Genomic DNA, 24810 nt, shown 5'->3' with positions numbered 1-24810 from the left:
AGTTGAATTTTCCTGGAGCTAGGGGAAACTTGAGGAGAGAACAGTGTTGAGCAGAAGACAAGTGCCTTCTCAGTCCAGCAAGGGTCAGGAGAGGCTGAAAGACTTTCACTGAACAGCAAGCTTCCTCACTACCAGACTCCCTTTACCATACAATCCTCCCCCATCACTGTCTGGGATCTCTGACTCTGCCAAAATGGCACTTTCTCCATCCAGGACAAAGGTTTGGAGCCCCAGGCATTCAAGACTGGGGGAGCCTTATGAGAAGCCAGACTTGTCACCCAGTGTGACTTCCAGGGCTAAATGTCACATGCTTTGGAGTCAAACCAGTGCATCAGAGAGCCCAGATGCCTGAGTTTTCCATGCAGGACCAGATCTTGCCCCACACCACCACTCTGCACTCTTTCTTTTAACACATTAGTGTAAGAATATGCAAGCATTTGGTCCAGTTACTAGAGAGGCAAGATCAAATCAATGCATTTTAGTGGGAGTTATTTAAACTCCAAAGTTAGGACAGGGCAGAAAATAAATTCAGATTGTTAAATTTAATGCAAAGCTAACAGAGATTAGGTGGCCAAATGGCTTTTTTCCACACTGAAATTTCCAAGATTCCATAATAAGCCTGCACTGAATATGACTTTTGCTGCTGCTAGACATTTGGATATATCGCCTATAATTGAGATTATGAGCAGATGAGCATTTCCTTAAATGCCCTCATGGCACAGCACTGCAGAAATAGTTCTATAGTCAAATGTAGTCAATTTATGATGAATTCATTGGCACAGGTTCAGGCCTTTTTTTTAAACAAAAGTAGCAAGTTAAATTCATTGTGAAAATCTGGCAAAGTTTATTTCCATCAAACTGTTCTTTATTTGACCTATTGAATGTTATGACTACTTCAGGAACAATCCTTAACATGTCTAACTAAGAAGGCAATCTTTTGAAATCCTTTGTTCTTAATGGAAATGGAATTTTACCCAAGAAGTATAAGTTATTCTTATTATTTAATTGCAAAGAAAATGAATTTACTTAGCTGGCAAATGCAGTACTGCTGATAATAAATACATTCCAGCTATTTGCCAAATTCTAAACTTCTATTAATAGTGTAACCAACTTAAAACTGTACAAAGACACTGGACAGAAAGGATAGACTAATAATTATTTAAGGGAACATTGTGAGAATTAAAAATCATCAGTCCTAAATGAAATAGTACAATGAGATCTTGATCAACTGGAGAATTTGGCCAAGAAATGGCAGATGGAGTTTAATTTGGATAAACCTGAGGTGCTGCATTTTGGTAAAACAAATAAAGTAGGACTTACACAGTTAATGGTAGGGCCCCGGGCACCATTGTTGAATGAGAGACTTAAGGGTGCAAGTATGTAGTTCTTTGAAAGTGATGTCACAGATAGATGGGGTAGTGAATAAAGCATTTGGCATGCATGCCTTCATTAGTGATTGAGTATTTGAGTTGGGAAGTCATTTTACAGCTGTACAAGACATTGGCAAACAAGCAGGAGACTGGAAGAACACAGTAAGCTAGGCAGCATCAGGTGGTGGATAAGTCAGCATTTTGGGTGTAACCCTTCTTGACATTGGTATGGCCACATTTGGAGTACTGCATACAATTCTGGTCACCCTGCTGTAGGAAGGATGTCATTCAGCTGGAAAGGGGGCAAAAAAGATTTACAAGGATGTTACCGAAGCTGGAGGGTTTGAGTTGTAAGAAGAGGATGGATAGGCTGGGACTTTTTTCTCTGGAGGGTCAGAGGCTGAGGAGTGACCTTTTAGAGGTTTATAAAATTATGAGGGGCATAGATAAGGTGAACAGCCAAGGTCTTTTCCCCAGGGTGGTGAGTCCAAAAATAGGTGGCATAGATTTAAGATGAGGGGGAAAGATTTAAAAGGGATCTGAGGGGCAACTTTTCACACTGCCAATGATGCGTGTATGGAATAAGCTGCCAGAAGAGATGATAGATGTGAGTACAATATTTAAAAGGCATCTGGATGGGTATATGAACAGGAAGGGTGTGGAAGAAATGAACTAAATGCTAACAAATAAGACTTCTGAAATCTGGTTGGCATGGATGAGTTGGGCTGAAAGGTGTGTTTCCGTGCTGTATGACTCTATGACTCTAAATACAATCCCACGTGTGAAACCCTCATCGTTCACTTGAAACGTGGCTGCGGCACAAAACTCCTACAAACCACATTAATATATGATAGAAAGCGTGTTGGACAGTGCATGTCCTCTGCAGTGCTGTGAATTTATACATATTGCATTTTTGAGGCTACATTCTTGATCCATGAGAAGAATACAAGTCTCGTTTTAAAAGAACATTTCATTTTATTTTGCTTTTTAATTCTTTTAATAGATATGAACCTTGCAGGTAAGACAGCACTTGGTGTCCTCCCCTAATTGCTCTTGAGAAAGAGGTAATGAGCCATCTTCTTAAACACAACTCAACAGTTTGCTTGGCCATTTCAAATGGCTGTGAGCTGGATCAGGTGACGCCAACTGATTTCCTTCCCTAAGGAACATCTATGAAGCAAATGAGTCTTTACAACAGCCTAGCAGTTCATGGTCACCATTACTGACGTGAGATTTTTGCTCTAAATTTAATGAAATTGATTAGTTTGAATTTACCAGTTGCTGAATTGTGATTTAGACTCATGTTTTTAGATCTTTCTTTTCAATTAGTAAGAGGCTGGACGAGCCACTTTACACTGTACCTTACCATACTGGTGCCAAAGACTACATACAGGCAGTATTATATTTAGTGGGTTTATGCATTCAGCTTGTTGGAGAATGTAGCAATTTTATTTACTGGCATGATGAGACATTACTAGCATTTTTTGGACCATAATGTTATAAGTTAATTCCAAGTCAGAGGTTCATTTACATGGTCATTGGGATTATCAGGAGAAATAATCGGGCACAGTGCTTCTGCTGTTTCTAGGTCTCTTATCTTCCACCTGTATTACACCACCCTAGTCTTTAACTCTCCTTCTCACATCCTTCAGGATTGTGAAGAGAGATCAAAATAATCCCCCACCACCCCAGGCTTGAGATTTTCTCAAGTGCTACTTTTTGATTTGAAAGCAACTTTTTTATTCTCACTATTTGATTTGTTCAGTGGTGCAGCTGTTACATTTACCTTGACGTAGGAGTATTGGGGCTCACACAGGAGCAGAATTAGACAAATATATCAATATTCTCAATAATTAGCAACAAAGCAACAACCCAAAACAAATTTCACATTAATTTTTCAGAGTCTCAAATATTTGAATTGGCTCAAGACTACAGGCAAAAGTTAGCAAACTTTTCTTTTCAAAATATCTGACACAATTCTGCACATAAAAACCCATCACCTTAAACACACCTTCATGAGATCATTACGCATGAATTTCCTTTACATATCTACAAAGTTGGAAGTTTAAGTTAGCGGTTACTGTACATCACAATGCATTGCAGATTTAGATGTAATAATTGTTACAGGGTTCACTTCAATAATATTAATGACATTTTTCCTGCTTCTTGTAGCTCCTGATCATACGCAACCTTAATCTAGAGATTCCACATTCATTTGCAAGGAATCAATTGCCTCAGTGATTTCTAGTTTTCCTGGCCCCTAATTAGCAGTTTCCCTTGTTAAGAGGTTGACAACTTGTTCACTTCATTTACTGCTTCTCTCCCTCTCCCAGTTCACCTCGTATTCTCCTAACATTCTCTAGACTGCCTCTCAGCATTGTTCTCTCTCTCCACTTCTTGCTCCGCAGCCTCCCTCTCTCCCTTCTACCCTCACCACCAGATGGGAGAGATCTAGTCTATGCTTAGAGGAGAGCTCCTCAGAGATCGCAAGAACAATATGGTAACAGACTGTCCAAACCATCTCCGAGTGAGGATATTTTTCAATGTTTCAAAATAAACTTCAGTTTTCTTTAAAAGGATTTGTTTTGTGCTCACGACTCATGTTTGGCCCATTAACGGAACCCAATGCTGATTTACCAACTGGGCACTTACCGGTACTGTAGATGTGCCTGTTAAGGACTGTGTGTTTGCATCAGTGCAAGGCTGGTCGGAATGCGTCTGTGTTGGTGTGTAAATTGTCATGGCGTGCTCTGGTACTGTGGTCTGTCCAGCATAGTCCTGAGTAGCGTGCGGGTGCGCTGGAGCATATTCCGCTGGGATTCCGTTCTGTGGCGCAGGGTACTGGGCAGGGGGGTAGGGCTGTGCCATCGCTTCCGGAGGGGCTGTGGCTTCTTGATTACCCTGAAAAGAACACAGGACAAATTTATAATATTTCTCAGAGTGAAAATGCTTTCAGTCTTGCTTTACACACTGTGTGTAAAGAAATATTCATCACTCTACTTTGTGAGAAACATTTGACAGTGAACTTTAGAAAAAAACTGCAATATTCCAAAATATTGAATTCCCAAGTGAGGCCAGAAACAAAAATGCTCCCGGAATCCCTCAGGGCCTAAAGTGAGTCAATGCTTATTGTTCCAAATTGGTAAGGTTTAATAATTACCAAATATATGTGCACATTGTTCTCAAAATGATTATAGCAACTGACGAACAGACCTCTTATAAAATAATACTGCTTTGTAAAGCATACCATTAGTACACAGAGCAATTTAGCAGATCACAATTGTGCTGCTGAGGAAAATACCAGAGATCAATTAATTGATAATACTTGATTATAGCTTGTGATTGAGTACTACAGTGTTGTCAGCATTTCCAGCTGTTGCATTGATAGGTTAAATCAGAGAACCAGCTGAATATTCTGATAACAGAACCCTTGATTTCCCTCTGACAGAGATCAGTCAGTTAGACTCATCACATAAAGAGAACAAGAGCTCGCAAGATTTCAAGCTGAGCTGTTTTATCACAATGCCAATCACGCCACTCCGTTTGTCAATTTGGCCCATGCACACAGAGTTGTCAAGAAAGTATCCTTATGAAGTACCTCATTTTCTTTTAATGTTCTTCCAGCCAGTTGCTCAGAGCCATGATTTTAAATACAACTATTAGCCTATATACAGTCAGATATTAAAAACTGGCTGTGTTTTGATAGGGTTTCTGACATATGTTGAGTCACTCAAACGTAAACACAAACTCAAATATTCCAAGCTGACAGCTCTGAGTAATATTGTAGGGATGACTGACAATAATGGTTTATTGATAAGTACTTCGGTATTTGACACTGCAGAATAGACCAATGTTTGGAGCTAGTGAAAGCAGGCAATGAAGCAGAGAAATAACAGTGCAACTTCTAGGAATCACTATCAAAATCAATTTGAGCTCCTGCTTTGTATTCAGAATATCTGAACATTGATGGCATAAATTTATATCTGATAGTCCAAATAACTTGAACTCATTCTTTGCCCTGACTATCAGAAAATGGTCCCATCCCATCCACAGACTATCATGCTGTAAACATATTATTATTTCACTTTCAAGTACCATATAAAGCAATATACCATATATCATTCTCACTGGATTACTGAAGAGATCTACCACATTTCATTCCCTCCAGACTCTGTCACAGACATTTTCATGTTGTTCTCCCCAGGTGGTGTAGACCAAGAATGTTATTATTCTTACTTAATTTGTAATACCAATCAATCGTGAACCAATTTTGAACAATCCTTTCTAAAAAGACATGGATTTCAAAATCTAAACTAGGCTGAAACTTATATGGTTAATAAATAACTCCATTGTAAATACGTATCAAATACAAAAAGGACTTTTCATTAGACTCCAAAGGCAACTGGATGAACATAAACATATACCAGGCCCAGGCCAGTATATATCTAGGACATCGGCAGCAACTCTGATAAAACATCGCTCTTTCAGTGAATTATCTGCTCAGGTTTCCGAAGTGGAGCTTGGACATAAAAGCTTTCTATTTTGCCACAGAATCAAAGCTAATGTTCTAAAATTCTGGTACATCACAGGCCTGTTATTCTTAAATTCTAATTCTCTGAAACAAATCTGTGCTTATTGAGAACCATCATCTGTTATTCCAATTATTCCCTCACTATTTGTAGATGCATCAATTCTGGATATTTTCTAATCAACCTATCCAGAGATGTTATTACATAACTGGAACCCAAGTTTCCCAATTCAGAGACAAGGACACTACCATTGCAGCACAAGCACCCTTGTAGTTGGATGATAGCTGTCATGGTCAAAAAATTTTTGTAATTTTTTTGTAATTTTTATTAATGACTTAGATGAGGGAGTCGAAGGGTGGGTCAGTAAATTTGCAGATGATACAAAGATAGGTGGAGTTGTGGACAGTGAGGAGGGCTGTTGTCGGCTGCAGAGGGACTTAGATATGATGCAGAGCTGGGCTGAGGAGTGGCAGATGGAGTTCAACCCTGCCAAGTGTGAAGTTGTCCATTTTGGAAGAACAAATAAGAATGCGGAATACAGGGTTAATGGTAGGGTTCTTGGTCAGGTGGAGGAACAGAGGGATCTTGGGGTCTATGTACATAGATCTTTGAAGGTTGCCACTCAGGTGGATAGAGTTTGTAAGAAGGCCTATGGAGTATTATCGTTCATTAGCAGAGGGATTGAATTCAAGAGTCGTGAGGTGATGTTGCAGCTGTACAGGACTTTGGTTAGGCCACATTTGGAGTACTGTGTGCAGTTCTGGTCGCCTCACTTTAGGAAAGATGTGGAAGCTTTGGAGAGGGTGCAGAGAAGATTTACCAGGATGTTGCCTGGAATGGAGAGTAGGTCGTACGAGGATAGGTTGAGAGTTCTCGGCCTTTTCTCGTTGGAACGGCGAAGGATGAGGGGTGACTTGATAGAGGTTTATAAGATGATCAGAGGAATAGATAGAGTAGACAGTCAGAAACTTTTTCCCCGGGTACAACAGAGTGTTACAAGGGGACATAAATTTAAGGTGAAGGGTGGAAGGTATAGGGGAGATGTCAGGGGTGGGTTCTTCACCCAGAGAGTGGTGGGGGCATGGAATGCGCTGCCCGTGGGAGTGGTAGAGTCAGATTCATTGGCGACCTTTAAGCGGCATTTGGATAGGTACATGGATGGGTGCTTAATCTAGGATAGAAGTTCGGCACAACATCGTGGGCCGAAGGGCCTGTTCTGTGCTGTATTGTTCTATGTTCTATGTTCTATGTTCTATGTCACCATAACAGAGACTAATCTAGATGCAGGTTTACACGCTGAGCAGGAAGGTTTGTTTTCAGACTAATCTTTCAATTCCACCAGCTGCAGTAGTGGAATAGGAACCTATGCCCCACTTCATTTCCCTCTTGATTGAAAACATGCTTGAAATCACAGTGGGTCAGGCAGCATCTGTGGAGAGAGAGAGAGAGAGAGAGAGAGAGAGAGAGAGCAAGCTAAGATTTCGAGTCTAGATGACTCTTCATCAGAACTGACATGAAGTGTGAAGGGGGCAGCATTTAAACAATAGTTGGTGAGGTGGTAGAGGGGGAGTGCTGGGGAGAAAGTGTGCTGTAAGTGCAGATTAAGTGATTGGAATGTGAGAAAGGCAGATCAGTGGTGTGTCTAACTGCCAGACTAGAAAGGACAGACAGTCCCAATGGAGCTTGAGGAAGGGGAAGGGAGGGTGGTGGTGGTGGTGGTGATAGGCATGGTATCAGTGAATATAACCAGTAACGCTAAACGAAAGGGATAGAATGGGAATGGGTTCATAATCTGAAGGTGTTGAACTCCATATTGAGCACAGACGATGTGTTGTTTCTCCAGTTTGCAATGTGATTCACTGGAACACTGCACCATGCCGAGGGCAGACATGTAGGCATGCAAGCAGGATACTGTATTAAAATGATCGGCTATGGGCTTGCGCACAGATTGGAGGCATTCTGCAAAGCGGTCACCAAGTCTGCGTTTATTTTCTCCAACGTAACGTCGGCCACAGTGGGTGCAGAGAATCCAAGAGATCAGATTGGGGGAAGTACAGGTGAAATACTGCTTCACCTGGAAAGATGGTTTAGGCCCTTGGATGGTGAGCAGGGAAGAGGTGAAAGGATAGTTACATGGGAACGTGCCGTAGGAAGTGGGGTGGTGCTGGTGGTCAAGGATTGGACATGGGATTACTGGTCCAGTGACATTACCACAACACCACTGACTCCCTACGCATCATTTTTGAAATAGGACCAATGAGTTGCCGCATGTTTGAAAATTGAATACAAGATTGACATCATTGTGCACTTTGTTTAAAGATCTATAACAACAGAAAAAGCAATACAGTTCCCTCCATGGCAGGACACACAGTTTTACCTTTACCATGTCTTATGATTATCCTGGTCGATCCATGAAATCCATTGACAGGATTGACAGGATAGACAGATCATCCTTAACATCCCAGAAAGCTCCAAGATGCAACCCGTGGTCTAATTTGAACAACTCATTTTGCTTGGACCACGACCATTGGTCTCATTACTTTTAGGTTACAGAGGGAAAGATCAATCAACCAAACTCCTTATTCTTGAGACAAAACATGAAATTGAGCTTTTCACTGCCGGTACCAGTGGGTGAGCTGCTTGTTAAATATTGCATGGCAATAGTCAGGGAAAGGCAGGGAGGTTTCTGAAAGTTCTATTTAACAATTTTTCAAAATCACAACCAACAAAATAAGTTAAGTGGTGCCATGATACTGATAAAAAGAAAAGGTCCACTGAATTCCAAATTCCATTATCTGATTTTAATACCGGAATTCCAAGGACTGAAATGGATTCCAAAGAGAAAAAAAATTGAATCAGCTATCCAATGAGGCATGAAGACACCCTCATCTATTTTGATTTCCACGTATCTAATAAGTTTACATATTGTAAATTCAAGACATTGTTTCTAAGCTTGATAATTGCAGGCATTGTTGTCAGATAATGGAATATATAATATTGTTTTTATTTGTACTTCAGGTACCTACTTTTGACAGAGTTGGAACTAGCCGGTTCTCATGGTCTTTCGAAAGACAAAATAATTGGTAACATTACAAATTGGACAGAAACATCCAGACACTCAAGACTTAAAGAGATCTGAAATATTCACCATTGTGGAGACACACCAACTAAACAACTGTGGTTTTAAGTTAAAATATTTATACTTCAAGAACACCCTCAGAATTTTAAACTGTACATTCTTTTTATCTTTCTTTTGTACTAGACACTATTCATTTTTCAAACCCTGTGCCTAAAGTGTCTACATAGTTGACTTTGCATCTTTCCTTTCGCTTGGTCGATAAGAAAATTGCTCCTTATTTCACTCAAGAAAACTTTGAAAATGGTTCCTGACTGATACAATGGACATAGGCAAAGAAGAGTAGCTTTTAAACTGCAAATAACAATAAGTTGCAGTCAACTGAGGAGGTCGAAAAGAGGGGGCCTGGTCATGACAAAATTGGGAGCTCGTGCTCAGAAATTGTTCCACAGACTGATGACAGGAATGGAGTGGGGTAAAACAAAATTATTTTATAATTAAAACTGCAGAAGAGTTTCATAGTTCTGCGATATTGAGGTGCTAAGGTGTTGGAATTTGAGATGAATACTTTCACAGAAATTGAGGAGCTACTTTATAAAACATTAATGACGCTGTCCTTGGAAGAATTCAAAGTTGTAACTAAACACTCAAGGCGCTTGTTCTGCCAAAAAGCTAGGAAAGTAGAAATTGCAAAATGGAAGGTGCAACATTTAGACTGGAAACTGAAGATATTGATGCAAATTGATAGATAAGTTAAAATCAGAGCAACATAGATTAGAAACAGAACATCCAAAATAGTTTAAAAAAGTAGGGAATTCCAGGAAAGGGAGGAAAATAATAACCAGAGAAGCAGGATGGAGAGGGAGAAAATTCTAGGAAAGAGAAGGAAGAAAGAAAGGGATTCAAAGTTTGTGAGAAGATTTGTAGCTTGGGTGCTCGTTGTTGTGGTTCTGTTTGCCGAGCTGGGAATTTGTGTTGCAGACGTTTTGTCCCCTGTCTAGGTGACATCCTCAGTGCTTGGGAGCCTCCTGTGAAGCGCTTCTGTGATGTTTCCTCTGGCATTTATAGTGGTTTGTCTCTGCCGCTTCCGGTTGTCAGTTCCAGCTGCCCGCTGCAGTGGTTGGTATATTGGGTCCAGGTCGATGTGCTGATTGATTGAATCTGTGGATGAGTGCCATGCCTCTAGGAATTCCCTGGTTGTTCTCTGTTTGGCTTGTCCTATAATAGTAGTGTTGTCCCAGTCGAACCCATGCAACATGAATTCGACTGGGACAACACTATTATTATAGGACAAGCCAAACAGAGAACAGCCAGGGAATTCCTAGAGGCATGGCACTCATCCACAGATTCAATCAATAAGCACATCGACCTGGACCCAATATACCGACCACTGCAGCAGGCAGCTGGAACTGTCAACCGGAAGCGGCAGAGACAAACCACTATAAATGCCGGAGGAAACATCACAGAAGCGCTTCACAGGAGGCTCCCAAGCACTGAGGATGTCACCTAGACAGGGGACAAAACGTCTGCAACACAAATTCCCAGCTCGGCGAACAGAACCACAACAACAGAAAGGAAGGGAGTTTAAGTTGAAATAGGTCAGGTTTTGAGTGGAAAATTCCAACTGAAGGCACTTCTGGTGAGGGGGCCATATTAAACTCAGGTATAACGGCTGATGTGTTCAATTTTGTCCATTTAATCCCCAAGTTTGATGGAGATGCCGCCTTTATCTTTTATCTTTAATCTCTATTGGACTGTTAGCACAGCAGATAAAGTCACCAGTCTAATAATGGACAACACAATTGCAGAGCATGCTGACATTCTCTCTTACCTGAGGAGAGTGCAACAAGCTATGAGGCAATGGAAGGGGCTGTTTGAAGTGGATACCAGTTAGTGCTACAGGCATACTGGCAAAAATTCCACACCCTCAGGAAACGGTCTGACCAGAAACAAGTGGAATTTGAGTGGCTGAGCAACATACTTTTAACCAATGGATCACAGGCAATTACAATTGAGGCCACATTCAAGAGATCATTCTCCTTGAGGATTTCATAAACTTCATACTGTTTCCAATCTGGACTCATGTCATGGAGCAGAGGATGGTTATTCTGGATGACAACCACGAGTTACCGCAAAGACTTGAACTCAGGCAGCATGGCATTGAGAAGTTTTCGTAGACTAGAGAGAATGGAGTGACATCCCTGGCATATGCTGGACAAAAAAGGGAAGCCAGGCAGAAAAAAACCCAACTGTCTCCAAACGTTGAGAGAAGGGATTGGATGGGAGATAGGTGGGAATCAGCCACAAGTCCTGCCAGTGTGGAAGCCAGGCTGTGAACAACAAAAAATTGTTAGTTCAAGCGTCACACAGGAACTGACAGAGGTTCAGAAGCCCTACAGAGGGCAGCAAAATCCATTAGGAATGGATTGACTCAAGAACTGTCACTTGAAATAAACAGGACTGAAGTTCAACCAACAGTATCAGATAGGATCAGGACAGAACTCAGAGTGAGAAGGAGTGAAGCTAGGCAACAGCCATAAAGTAAGGCAAGAGAGGGCCAGATTCGTGACAAAAAAAATGACAGAACAGAGAGAGAGAGATCTGATTAATGGAAACCTTCATGGTATATTTAAACACAATTTCTCAGGTAGGCCAGGAAGAGCCACAGGGGAGGATAGCAATAGTGACCCATGGAAAGTGGAACAGGTTAGGGGAAGCCCATTCCCAAAATAAGGTGAAAAAGGAGGGAAGGATACCCCATAACAAACATCACTGACGGAGGCCACCATAGTTATGCCAGTGAAGTAAATGCAGAGTTACCTACTGGAGATCAAAGTTTCAAACCTCACCCAATCAAAAAGGGTGGATGTAAAGTTAATTGAGACTGATGTGTGGGAATGTAAACCCAGACACCCTTGTTACCTTCTAGCAATCAAAGTGCCTGAATTCAGTACATTTAGAACCAGGTACTGTAAGAGTTTAAACTTGGACAGAAAGAATAGCTTCAGGAAGAAGTCCAGCTACGTTTCATCCACAGTTAGGAAGATGCCAGAAAATCCAAAAGGTATATGTTGTCCCAAATTCTGTAACAGTATTTCATTCTGACCTTGTAACAGTATGCTCTCTGCAAACAAATAAGAAAAATATCCTTTGATTCTGATGGGTAGGGATCACAATAATAATTTTCCAATTCCATTTCTAATTCTAAAACCTGGTATTGGAACTAATGAACTGAAAAGGATTTTAAAAATAAAAATACTGACTTAACATGGCCTTAGAAACTAGCTGGCCACAACTTAGCCAAGCTTTGTGTAATCAACATGAAACAAACAAAATTGACTGAGCTGAAATTAATAGATGGAAACATTCCACCACTGTACAATATGGGCATTGGTGAGAAAGGGGAAAATCACATGAGATCAGCAGGGAAGTGATTCCCAAGGGGAAAAAGTCTCAATTTCCTACCAGGTGTTGAACAATGAGATGACAATCTCACGACTGAGTGGCACAAGTCCACGTGCAGATATTGCATAAATTGACATCCCATGTTACATGGAACATAGAACATAGATCAATACAGCATAGAACAGGCCCTTCGGCCTTCGATGTTGCGTCGACCTGTGAACTATTCTCAGCTCGTCCCCCTACACTATCCCAAGATCATCCATGTGCTTATCTAAGGATTGTTTAAATCTCCCTAATGTGGCTGAGTTGACTACATTAGCAGGTAGTGCATTCCACACCCTTACCACTCTGACCTTGTCTCTCCTATACACTGTTTTCCATTTTCCCACGTGCTGGATAGAAACTACACAGCAGCAATTTCCAAATTGAAAGCCAAAGCAGTAACCTAGCAACCCATGTTTGCTGCGTGCTCTTTCTGCCCTTCATCTTGGAAACCAGTAATCAACATCTCAGGGCACACTCCATGGGAAGCAACCAGGCACACTCACTGTCCGTGGACAATGGCGTCAGATGTGGGCCAGCCTCACTGCACCTTTATTGCACAACTCTGATAAATTTCACTAGGTCTCACGGGTAAACCTGCCAGAATATTTGCTAAAATTGTCACTTCGCTGCTCTTTGACAAAATATAACCCAATGCTTTAATGAAAAGACATTGAAATGAGTCCACCCAGTCGGACAATGAAGAAACCCTCATCTCTTATTTCGGTTTACCTTGGTATGGTAAGTTTTAATTACTGGAGATAAACAACATCACATCCAATTATCAAGTTTGGAAACAAGTGTATTCACTACATTGGAATACACAATTCAGCACATATTGCAAGTGCTTTTGGCAAAGCTGGTGAAATGGATTTGTGATGGAACCAACTCGAGATAGCTTTTCTTCTGCCTCTCAAAAAGACCAAACAACTGGTGACAGCACCAACCAGAGAGAAACATAGAGATACAGAGAAATTAAAGGGATCCAAAGTATTCAATACCATTGTGGATTCAAGACATCAAATAAATAACTATGGTCTCAGCTTAAAACCTTTACATATGAAGGACACCTTAAGTATGTTAAATGGGGGCATAGTCTTCCATCTTCCCTTTGCACAGGGATCTAGTCCCCTTTTTCTTTCTTGTGTGGATGCTTGAGGTTGTGGCTTTGTTATTTTTCTCATGGCTAAGAAAATTACTCTTTTTGTTCATTTAAGAAAGCACTGTAATTGGCTTCTTACTGGTACAATAGAAACTGGATAAGAGATGTACAGTCTCATGCTGAAAAGAACAATACATCTTTCCAGCAGCCAAACAAGGAAGTTGATTAGAAGGGAACAGATTCACCCCTTCTCCTCTGCTAGTAGCAAATATAATCTAACTTCTTACTATAATGATCAAAATGAGTACCTGGCGGATGTGACAAACATTTTAAAATCTTGTTTTTTCGAAGCATTTAAAGATACTTATGTGACACTTGTATAGAGTTATGTAAAACTCTATACAAGCCCTCTTATTCTTTGATCTATATTTGTTTATCCATTTATTGTGTCCAGATCAGTGTCTACTCAGAAATAGATTTGGGTTCAACTGTGGTAACCTCTGTGTGTGAATAGTTTGCCAACATTCAGTGTCCATGCTCACATGTAAGAAATAGGTACTTGGACAAAGCACTGGAGTATTACAACTGCACATAAACCCAAGTTGAGCACAAGTCCATGCCTTCATGAACATTTTAAAAAATGGTCCAGATATTTCTCAAGCTGTCAATAAATCTATTTAAGCACTGAACATTCAAATGTTTACTCCACTGTTACTGTGACAGTAAGATGCATAATTGGGTCATAGTGGCTTTTGCACAGATATTCACTGATGGATGACGAAAGTGGACGTCTTGTTTGGTTTGAATTAAATTCTATCTGAACGTGCGGCCTTATGAATATTGTGTACACAGCCTTCTTTAATTAATGTTCACTGAGTCCATGGCTGCATTAAACATTCCTACAATTGCAATTTAGCAAATCCTGCCTATGCCAGACATATCAGCAAATAAACCAACCTGACTCTTCAATTAGAAAAATACTCCATTATCCAAATGAGAGTGCCCTGTTCTCTATTAAAATGGGTTCCTTTTTGTGAGCAAAGTAATAGTTTTGCATGTCAATAAGGTGTCTCTACCTTGTTTTATTATGTCATTGTAAAGCATTCAGTGATCTAATCATATCGAATGGAAGATAAGTTTTAAGCCAAAGAACTTTATGTTCAGACTGCCTTGTGTAAAGGCACTTAAATAGCTTTATGGCATTAGGTGCATATATTTACCAACCATTAGCCTGTTGCATATCCTAATGTACTGAATCTTAACCTAATTATTCAGATTTACTGCTGTAACCAGCAGAGATCAAAAACATGATCAATATGACATGTATCTTATACCAGAAAAGGGCAAAAAGTGAGGTTGAAAAAGAGCTAATGCAGAAGTATTTGTAATCATTAAACATTAAATCAAAGTATAACCTGTTTGTCTACCACTAAGCACTCATTGTTCACAAAAAAAGGCCATTGAAAGCCCGGGTCCAATGTTCTACTTTAATTTAATAATGTTTCTGAAACAGCAAGCAATGCAAAGGACTGCAGAGAAATGTCAACAGCTTGAAGCACTTGTTCAAAATTTAAAAGATACACGCAATAAAAAGAAACACTGCTGGTGCCTAACAAAGCCACATAGTCCTTGAAAAGATGCTTAGTTGATCAAAAGAAAATGAATGCCAAATAATGAAGGAGTTGGCACATATTCAAAGGATTCACATGTTGATAAATGTGAGATACCATTTTCTTTATTTGTTAAAACAAGAGTGTTCATGAAGTATTCTTTGATAGGTTTAACAATAACTGACTTTGGCAATCACAAGGTGAATGTCCTGACTATCTGTTTATTTGCTTGCTTTAAATAAAGTGAACAAATTATTGTCTTGTCATTTTGGATAGATTTAACATTTGAACACAAAAATAAATTGTGGCTCTTGTGGTATGCTGCAAGATCTGAGCATTCTGTTACCTTGTCCTCTACTCTTGTCTCCACTGGGGAATGAATAAATAAAATTAGTTCAATAATGAGCCTGTGGTCACCTTACTCAGTCAATCCCCAGAAAATCCCATTGAATATCATGGTCGGGATGAGATGACTTTTTTTTTAACTTTTCATTTAAGTCATTAAGGACTGAAATATTTTGAAAGTTTTGCAACTCCTAAACTTGTTTTTGAGAAAGTTTGAGCAATTTGAAAGACTGTGTTCTGTGTACATATCAAGTTCATGTTTGGAGTAAATTAGCATGCTATGTAATTGAAAACAACTGCACTCATGGTATATTTGAAGACAATTGGGGAATTCTCCCATGATAAATGGGATGAGTGTAATCGTGTACGCAAAGTTAAAAATAAGAGAGATGTAGGGGCCCTCTTGTGGTTCAGTGGCAGGTTGCCCAGGTTCAAGTCACACCTGCTCCAGAAGTGTGCAATAATATTTCTGAACAGACTGATTAGAAAATATTGACATAAAACTCTTGTGTGGCACAGTGGTACCATTCCTCCATCTGAAATAAGAGGCCTAGGTTCAAGTCCCACCTGCTCCAAAAGCGTGTAATAACCTCTCTGACCAGGTTGATAAGAAAAATAGGTTAAGTTAAAATGTGGAAAAAAGAGAGATGAGGAGAAAGTAAAATTTTCTTCATCCTGATGAGGACAGATGCTTTTGATTGAGTGTCAAATCAGTGTTGCACGTTAGACTTCAGTACTGTGGAAAATTCTAAAATCCGTAAAATTGTAGGTTCATAATATAGTATGATTAAAACTCAAAGTTATGTCCCATTGAAAGAAGCACACTAAATGAAATTGTAGCAGATCACAGTCTTGGATTAAATAAACTCCCACTGAGGGTATGGTGCAAATTTAGAAACCACTTTATGATTATATATTGGAAGAACAGTATGTAAGCCAAGTTTTGAGAGAAGGAATTCCGCCCTAACAGTATTGTGGGTCAACCTCCAGCACATGGACTGCAGTGATTCAAGAAAGTAGCTTACCATCACCTTCTCAAGGGCAACTCGGGATGAGCAATAAATGGGGAGTCTGCAATATGCCCACAGCCAGGAAATTGCAGAAACAGAAAAAGTTGCAAATTGCAAGGATTTTTGTTTCCTGAGTCAGGAGGGGAGGTCAAAGTCATTCAGCAAAGTCCAGACCACAGCAGCCAAGTTTTGAGCCTCAGAGTCATGAACTTATATGCTAATATTGCTGTTATAGCCACCGGCCATTTCAACAACCCCACTCCCAGTCCAAGAGCTGTGGGAAAGTCAGTCATATTTGATCACCTCCAGATACAAAAACAGTCATGTATTCTAATGATTTGCAGACACAAAAGCAGTCATACGTTAGGTCACAGCAATACACTTGGTAAAGGTCATGATTAATCTAATGCTAGTTCAGGTCTTTGGTATTCCTCAATTATACATATGGTAGATATGGGATCAGAAGTAGATGTTAACGAGCAGGAAGAGCAAAGATTGCACTCACTAAGAGCGCACATAAAATGGTATATGGAAAATTAGAATACTAAGGTTGAACAATAATTCCAATGCCTGTAGTAGAGATTAAAGTCACAGATTCACAACTTACATTCATTGTTAACACAGTGTCTATTACCTCAGAAGCAGAATGCAAGGAGTTCAGGAGTTACATTCCTTTACACAAAACTAATGTTAAGCCAATTGTTAATTCCAGTAACAGTATTCCTTCACAGTAACAGTCTTAGCTCAATTTAATATCAAAGTGGAATATGATGATGCAAACCATTATTTGCATTACTACCATTTGATAGTAATATGGGGTAGGAAACGGGGCTGAGCGATTTATGTTCAGCATCAAAATGGGAACATTTGATAATGTGAAAGTATGAGGAGAGGACAAAGTGATTTTTGAGCAAATAGGGCCAAAAAGTAACAGTAGCAATTTAATTAGCATTAAATATTGCACATCAACTGAGGATACAAATGTGGACATTCTTTTGAGATTTCCCAAGCCACTGACTTACCTGTGAATTACTTCACATATACAAATTACCAGAGGAAATAATGAAGAAATTTGCAAGGATGCAGTATTCTGTAAAATGCTGAATTACGTTACAGCTGGTGAGGTGATGATGAGAAATTGCAGGAGTGTTCACACACAGAAATTAAGTAAGTGAAGATCAAGACAGTCTTCTGTGGGATTTAAAAGTCATTATACCTCCAAGGTTTAGAGATTGTTAGATTAATTTGTCAAAATCATGTGGAGTTAGTTCATATAAAACTTATGGTTGAAGTTGTTTCTGGTACCCAAAGGTGCAGACAGTCATTGAAGAGTTGGTGAATAATTGTATCTCAGATTGAGAAATGATTCAACGAAAATTTGTTTTATTTTCCAAGTTGAAGGAAATCAAGGGAATGAGTATCTATCATTTTATTTTTGAAATGGAAAGTAAAGTGTACCTTGCCTTAATCGATAGATATAACAAGAGGATAAATGTTGAGTCTATAACCAATGCCACACGCATACAAAGTACTAAGTTTTGAGAATTGGTTTGCATCAGAAAACAGTCCACAGTTTATGTTTGAAATATCTCTCAGTAAGAATGGTGTCAAACACACTATACAACTAACATATCATCGAGGATCAAATAGTGATGTAGAGATAAATGTACAATTTGTGAAAAGACCTTTGAAGAAATATTTGCTTGGTGATAATCCAGGCAATAACCTCCATATCATACTTTGACACATTTTCAATTTCTTTACATAATAATTCCACAATCTAGAATATAGATCATGATATGAGAAGCGTATAAAACTTGATAAAAAAAAGAAAGAATGAAGAGTTTGGCAAAGGTCAGAAAGTCACTGTTAAAAGCCACAGAGGTAACATGGAGGGTTATGTGATTGACATCCCTTACACAGGTCAGACGTACTTACATATTTAGTGAAAGCGAGGGAGAAACAAGTAGTATCCTGCAGATCACTTGACTGAAGGAAGAAATGGTGGCATGGTGGCACAGTGGTTAGCACTGCTGCCTCACAGCACCAGAGACCCGGGTTCAATTCCTGCCTCAGGCAACTGTCTATATGGAGTTTGCACATTCTCCCCGTGTCTGCGTGGGTTTCCTCCTGGTGCTCCGGTTTCCTCCCACAGTCCAAAAATGTGCAGGCTAGGTGAATTGGCCACGCTAAATTGCCAGTAGTGTAAGTTGTCGTGGAATGGGTCTGGGTGGGTTGCGCTTCGGCGGGTCGGTGTGGACTTGTTGGGCTGAAGGGCCTGTTTCCACACTGTAAGTAACCTAAATCTAAGTAATTTAAATCTAAAATCTGACAAAGGTAGAACTGGAAAAACCTTCAAGAGTCCAAATTCCTCCAACAGCCCAAAGGAAAATCAGTACGAAAATTAAAGTCATGAAGAAGTGGAAAGTTTAACAATATTACAGAATCCAATGGCAGAGCAAAGTCAGTGAGGGTCTTTGAGTAGGACAAATCAATTAATGTTACCATCAAAAATATTAATCGATGTTGATAGTCAGTCAAGTTCAGATTGACACAATCAGAGATGCAAGAAAGTAGGGAAAGCTGATGGAAATGGAAGGAGATATCCAGACAGAAAGAGAAAGAGGCCAGAGAGATTAATTGAAAGGATGTAAGGAAGAAGAAGAAAAAAAAACTAATTATAATCTCTTGTCAAATGGTGATTTTTAAAAACACATATGAGTGTTATGGAAAAACTTTTCATTTACATGTAAATCACTCTGCAAGTATGAGTAATTGATGTTTTGGTTTTAATTACAGTAAAATCAAAAGCACTCCACAACCTGCGAAAGTTTCAAGCACTGTTGGTGTTGATTTAGTCATATTGGACTCTGTGGTCCTATCTACATGTACCCATTTGCTTTTTTAATATATAAATTAATTTTAGGTGAGGAGGGAGTGCAGTGTATTTTAAGATCTGAACATTTTGTTATGTCACCTCTCTGTTGTGAAAGTGGAAATAAAGTTAGTTCAATAATGACTGCATACAGCTGACTATGTGTTAGTTAGTCTTGCTCAGTGTAATTCATAACAATTCTCTGGTACTTTGCTGAAATTTGAGGCACTACATCAGTTGGAGCACATGTTGCTTCCTTGGTATCTTTCTTTTTCTCCTCCAGTGGATGGATACCTTTGTTCTCAGCTGACTTGGCAGCACCAATGCAGTTCTTTGGTTCTATCAGCTTTCTGACATTGTGGGCAGGTTCTAATTTTAATAGATTGTGAAGCTCTGGTGCAGGCAGGAATGAGATGCCTGCAATATATAGCATGGATTGTACTGAAAGAAGGATCCAACAATATGCTTCAGCTAATAGAAAACATTTATTCAATTTCACCAATGTATCTTTTATTATTTTCAATGACAGAATAAATTGGAAAGTTAAAAAGAAATCACTGAGAAGTGTTTCTTCCTATTAAGATTTTATAATTATTGACCACATGAAAACTCACAATCAATTGATTGAAGTTGAGAACAATATGATACATTGTGTAAATTCCAAAGTAGAATAGATAACCAGATGAAACCGAGTCTTTAATCAAATCATAGTAATACCTTGTGGACTTCTTCTAGTACGCAGAGGCTAGTTTCATGAATTAATATGTTGAGGAACCAATGGAAGAAATGGCCATCCTTGACTGGGTATTGTGTAACAGGGAAGAAATAATAGACAATCTAGTTGCATGCAGGCCCTTAGGGAAGAGTGATCATAACAGGAAAGAAGTCTTCATTAAGATGGAAAGTGATGTAATTATTTCTGGGATCAGGGCCCTGAATTTAATAAAATAAATTACAATGATATGAGATAAGAGCTGGCGATGATAAATTGAGGATGATGGTAGATAGGTAAAGGCAAACATTTAAAGAGCATACAGACCACTAAAGTTATTCATCCCATTTTGGCATAAAAATATAACATGGCCAGATCACGCCTAACAAAGGATATTAGGAATACTAAGTAAATTCAGGAATTCCAAATAAAGGAACAAAGAACAAAGAAAACTGCAGCACAGCAACAGGTCTGCAAGCCTGCATTGCGCCCACCTCCATCCACTGATCATACTCTCAGCTACCTTCCCCTCTAGCCCCACCCCTTCCCATTTATCTCTCCACCCATTCAGTTCACAGCCTCATTCTTGATCAAGGGCTTATGCCCGAAACGTTGATTCGCCCGTCCTCGAATGCTGCCTGACCTGCTGTGTGCTTTTCCAGCACCATATTCTCGACTTTGAAGGGCCCAACAGTCTACTCCTATTTCTATGTTCTATTTTTCTATGTTTCAGTGAACCATTCTTCACAAGAGAAAAATTCTAATTGCCTGGAAATTAATCTAATGGTGAGATTAGCAATATTTCCAAGTATAAGAAAGATGCTTATTCCAACTATTGTTCAGTCTTCTCTTCTCACCTCCAAGCTCGTCCTGTACTTGTCCTTTAGACGGAGATTGCAAATGTGGCACATGTTGCTTGTACAGCCAATTCTGCTGTAATGTGTCTTTTGTTAACATGCATTAGCTGTAACTTGTTTGATGAATTGGGAACGCGGTTTTTAAAACATGATTTGTAAAACGTGTGTTGGCTACAAAGCAATGAGATCACTAACACTTCAAGTGTTATTTGTAATGTGTGATTTTTGTAGAGCGCGGAGTTGCACACGAACTGAACTATCGTGTTATAGAAGAAGTTACTACATATTTTTACTTTGAGCTCGGTCATTTTGTGTCATAATATTTGCTTTATCAGTGCCTCATGTTTTCATCAGTCTAGTTACCCAGATGGTGGCTTGGCTTGCCCTATTCCACCATATGAATTACTTTACTTTCCCTTAGTATGACAAACTATTTCTATGTATCAGAGTATCATTCATGCGATACAACAATTATGATGTTCCCATGTGTTTGCTGCCCTGTCCTTCTTGGTGGGAGTGGTCATGGGTTTGAAAGGTGCTGAGGATCTTTGGTGAATTTCTGCAGTGCATCTTGTAGAAGAAATCTGAGGTGCTTCAATAAGATTGTTCTTCAATGGAATTTCCATGATATCATTCTGATATTTGTCCAATTTGAAAAATGTAATATGAAAAATTGTTCCTGAAAATTGATTCAATTATAAATGTTCATTTCGATTTTCAGTGACCGTAATTGTTTATTGCTGTGCTAAGAGAAAATAAGGATTGCAGATGCTGGCGATCAGAGCTGAAAAACGTGTTGCTGGAAAAGCGCAGCAGGTCAGGCAGCATCCAAGGAGCAGGAGAATCAATGTTTCGGGCATAAGCCCTTCTTTAGGAATTGAATTATTGCTGTGCTAAACCAATGTCTGCATTTGTGAGATTTTCTCAGCAATGTGAAAAATTTTCCAAGTCTCGATCATTTGAGAATTATTTGATGTGTTAACCTCCTGAATGAAGCTATCCAATGGGAATTGGAAAATCACAGCATAGAAGAAAACTGAAAGAACTGCCGCTGCTAGAAATGAAAAAAAAACAAATTGCTGGAAAAACTCAGCAGCATCTGTGGAGAGATATCAGAGTTAACATTTCAGGTCCAGTGATCTTTCCTTTGAATAGTTCTGAGGAAGGGTCACTGGACCTGAAATAATAACATTGTATATGAAGTTTTTAAAAATTAATTTGTGGGACATGGGCATCACTGGCTGGCCCGCATTTATTACCCATCCCTGGTTGCCCTCGAGAAGGTGGTGATAACCTGCTTTTTTTAACAGCTGTGATACGGTTAGGGTGCTACAGGTAGACCCATAACATGCCTAGGGAGACATTTACAGGATTTTTAGCCAGTGACAGTGAAGGAGCAGTGATTTATTTCCAAGCCAGGATGGTGAGTGGTTTAGAAGGGAACATCCAACTGATGTTCCCATGTGTCTGCTGCCCTGTCCTTCTTGGTGGGAGTGGTCATGGGTTTGAAAGGTGCTGAGGATCTTTGGTGAGTTTCTGCAGTGCATCTTGTAGATGATATACACTACTGCTTCTGAGTGTAAGTGGTGGAGTGAGTGGATGCTTATGGATATGGTGCCAATCAAGTAGGCTGCTTTGTCCTGGAAGGTGTCAAGCTTCTCCAGTGTTGTTGGAGCTGCACATATGCGGGCAAGTGGGGAGTATTCCATCACACCCCTAACTTGTGCTTTGTACATGGGATACAGGTTTTGGGAGTCAAGAAGTGAGTAATTCATTGTAGTATTCAGAGCCTCTGATCTGTATTTAACCACTGTATTTCCATGGTAAATTGAGTTGAGTTTCTGGTGAATGGTAACTCCAACAATATTGATAATGGGAGATTCAATGATGGTAACACCATTGTACATCAAAGGGCTTGATGTCTTTTATTGGAGATAGCCATTGCCTGACATCTATGTGGCATGAATGTTAACTTGTCAGCTCAGCTGTAGACATTATCAAGGTCTTGCTGCATTTAAATATGGACTGCTTCAGTATCTGAAGAGTCTTGAATGGTGCTGAACATTGTGCAATCATTGGTGAATATCCCCACTTTTGATTTTATGATGGAGGGAAGGTCATTGCTGAAGCAGTTAAAGATGGTTAGGCTTAGGACACTACCCTGAGGAATTCTTGTAGAGTGTCCTGCATCTGAGATGACTGATCTCCAACAACCACCTTCTACAGTGTCAGATAAGACTCTAAGCAGCAGAGAGTTTGCTCCCTGATTCCCATTGATTTCTGTTTTGCTAGGGCTCCTTGATGCCACACTTGGTCAAACGCAGCTTTGATATCAAGGCCTGTCACTCTCATGTCACTTCTGCAATTCAGCTTTTCTGTTCATGTTTGAACCAAGGCTTTAATGAGGTTCGGAGCTGAGTGGCCCTGGCCAAACCCAAACTGGGAGTCACTGAGCAGGTTGTTGCTGAGCAGGTGCTGCTTTATAGCACTGTTGATGACACCTTCCATCATTTTACTGATGACCGAGAGTAAACTGATAGGGCAGTAATTGGTTTGTTTGGATTTATTGTATTTTCTGTGCACAGGACATACCCGGGCAATTTTCCACACTGTCAGGTAGATGCCAATGCTGTAACTGTTCTGGAACAGCTTGGCGAGGGAAGCTGCAAGTTCTGGAACACAAGCCTTCAGTCCTCTTGCTAGAATGTCTCCAACTGTTTATGATATCACATGAAGTGATTTGAATTGGCTGAAAATTGGTGTCTGTCATGCTGGGGACCACTGGAGGAGGCGGAGGTGGATCATCCATTTTGCACTTCTGGCTGAAGATTGCAAAAGAGATACAGCAAAGTTCTTATAAATTTTTACAAAAACTGAAAAAAGAAGCTAAATCTGTGGTGGAGGAGAGGAGTGGAAATACAGATAAAAATGAAATTAAAGAAATCCAATGCAGCAGCACAGAGCAAAACCTGTTCAGCAGCTGATTTTATTTCATAGCTGTCAAGCTCTGATTTCCTACTGGATGGGAGGATCCTGTTTGGCACATAAAGTGTCCTCCCACACAAGTTCAGAATGCCTGGAATGAGCCTGATGAGTAAAAGACAGGGACTGAAGTGACCTTCACAGCCAGTGGCAATGCAGTGCCTGTGGCTGAGTTGGCCACTGCTCAGGTTGCAGCATATGGCACAGCCCTGCTACTTCCTCCCTGGTGATTTGAAAAAACAGCATTAAGATCCAGGGACATGTGACTCTTCTTTGAAGGGTTGCAATGGGTGGTCCCTCAGTTATCTGTTCTTTTTGAAGAGAAACCTAAATTGGGTAGGATTCCTAACATACAAAGGGCTTCAAGGAAGTGGGTTAGTACTAAGTTTAAAATATGATTCCATTTACATTTAAATGTCTCACACTAATACTCATGTATTATCAAGTATTATAGAACATTTCCTACATAGAAACAAGCTATTGACCCAATAAGCCCATACCGGTGACTATGGTTGATACAAACATCCTCTTTCTTCTTGTAACTGTAGCTCTTTACTCGCTTGTGCTTATCTGGACAATTCATTCCAATTACTCTCTGCGGTAGTTAGTTTCACATTCTAAGCACTGCCTGAGTGTGGTCTTATAGATTCATAGATTCCCTACAGTGGGGAAACAGGCCCTTCAGCCCAATAAGCCCACACTGACCCTCTGCAGAGTAACCCACCCAGACCCATTTCCTTCCGACTAATGCACCTAACACTATGGGCAATTGAGCACGGCCGATTCCTCTTACCTGCACATCTTTGGACTGTGGGACGAAACCGGAGCACCCGGAGGAAACCCGCGCAAACACGGGGAGAATGTACAAACTGCACACAGTCATCCGAGGTTGGAA

General features: G+C 39.9%; 1 protein-coding gene across 23 annotated transcripts in view; it reads right to left on the bottom strand.

Annotated features, from left to right (window-relative positions):
* rbfox3a (RNA binding fox-1 homolog 3a) overlaps window positions 1-24810 on the bottom strand; it is a 1527015-nt gene that overhangs the window by 170221 nt on the left and 1331984 nt on the right. For all 23 annotated transcript variants that reach the window (XM_072558494.1, XM_072558496.1, XM_072558499.1 and 20 more), the window contains one exon: window positions 4023-4271. In XM_072558494.1, coding sequence (XP_072414595.1) covers window positions 4023-4271 — 249 coding nt within the window. The remainder of the gene's footprint in view (window positions 1-4022; window positions 4272-24810) is intronic.

Source organism: Chiloscyllium punctatum, chromosome 39 (assembly GCF_047496795.1).
Source record: "Chiloscyllium punctatum isolate Juve2018m chromosome 39, sChiPun1.3, whole genome shotgun sequence".
In the NCBI taxonomy this organism is placed as follows: domain Eukaryota; kingdom Metazoa; phylum Chordata; class Chondrichthyes; order Orectolobiformes; family Hemiscylliidae; genus Chiloscyllium; species Chiloscyllium punctatum.
The sequence above is the reverse complement of the archived record's forward strand: the minus strand, read 5'-3'. Positions and strand labels throughout refer to the sequence as shown.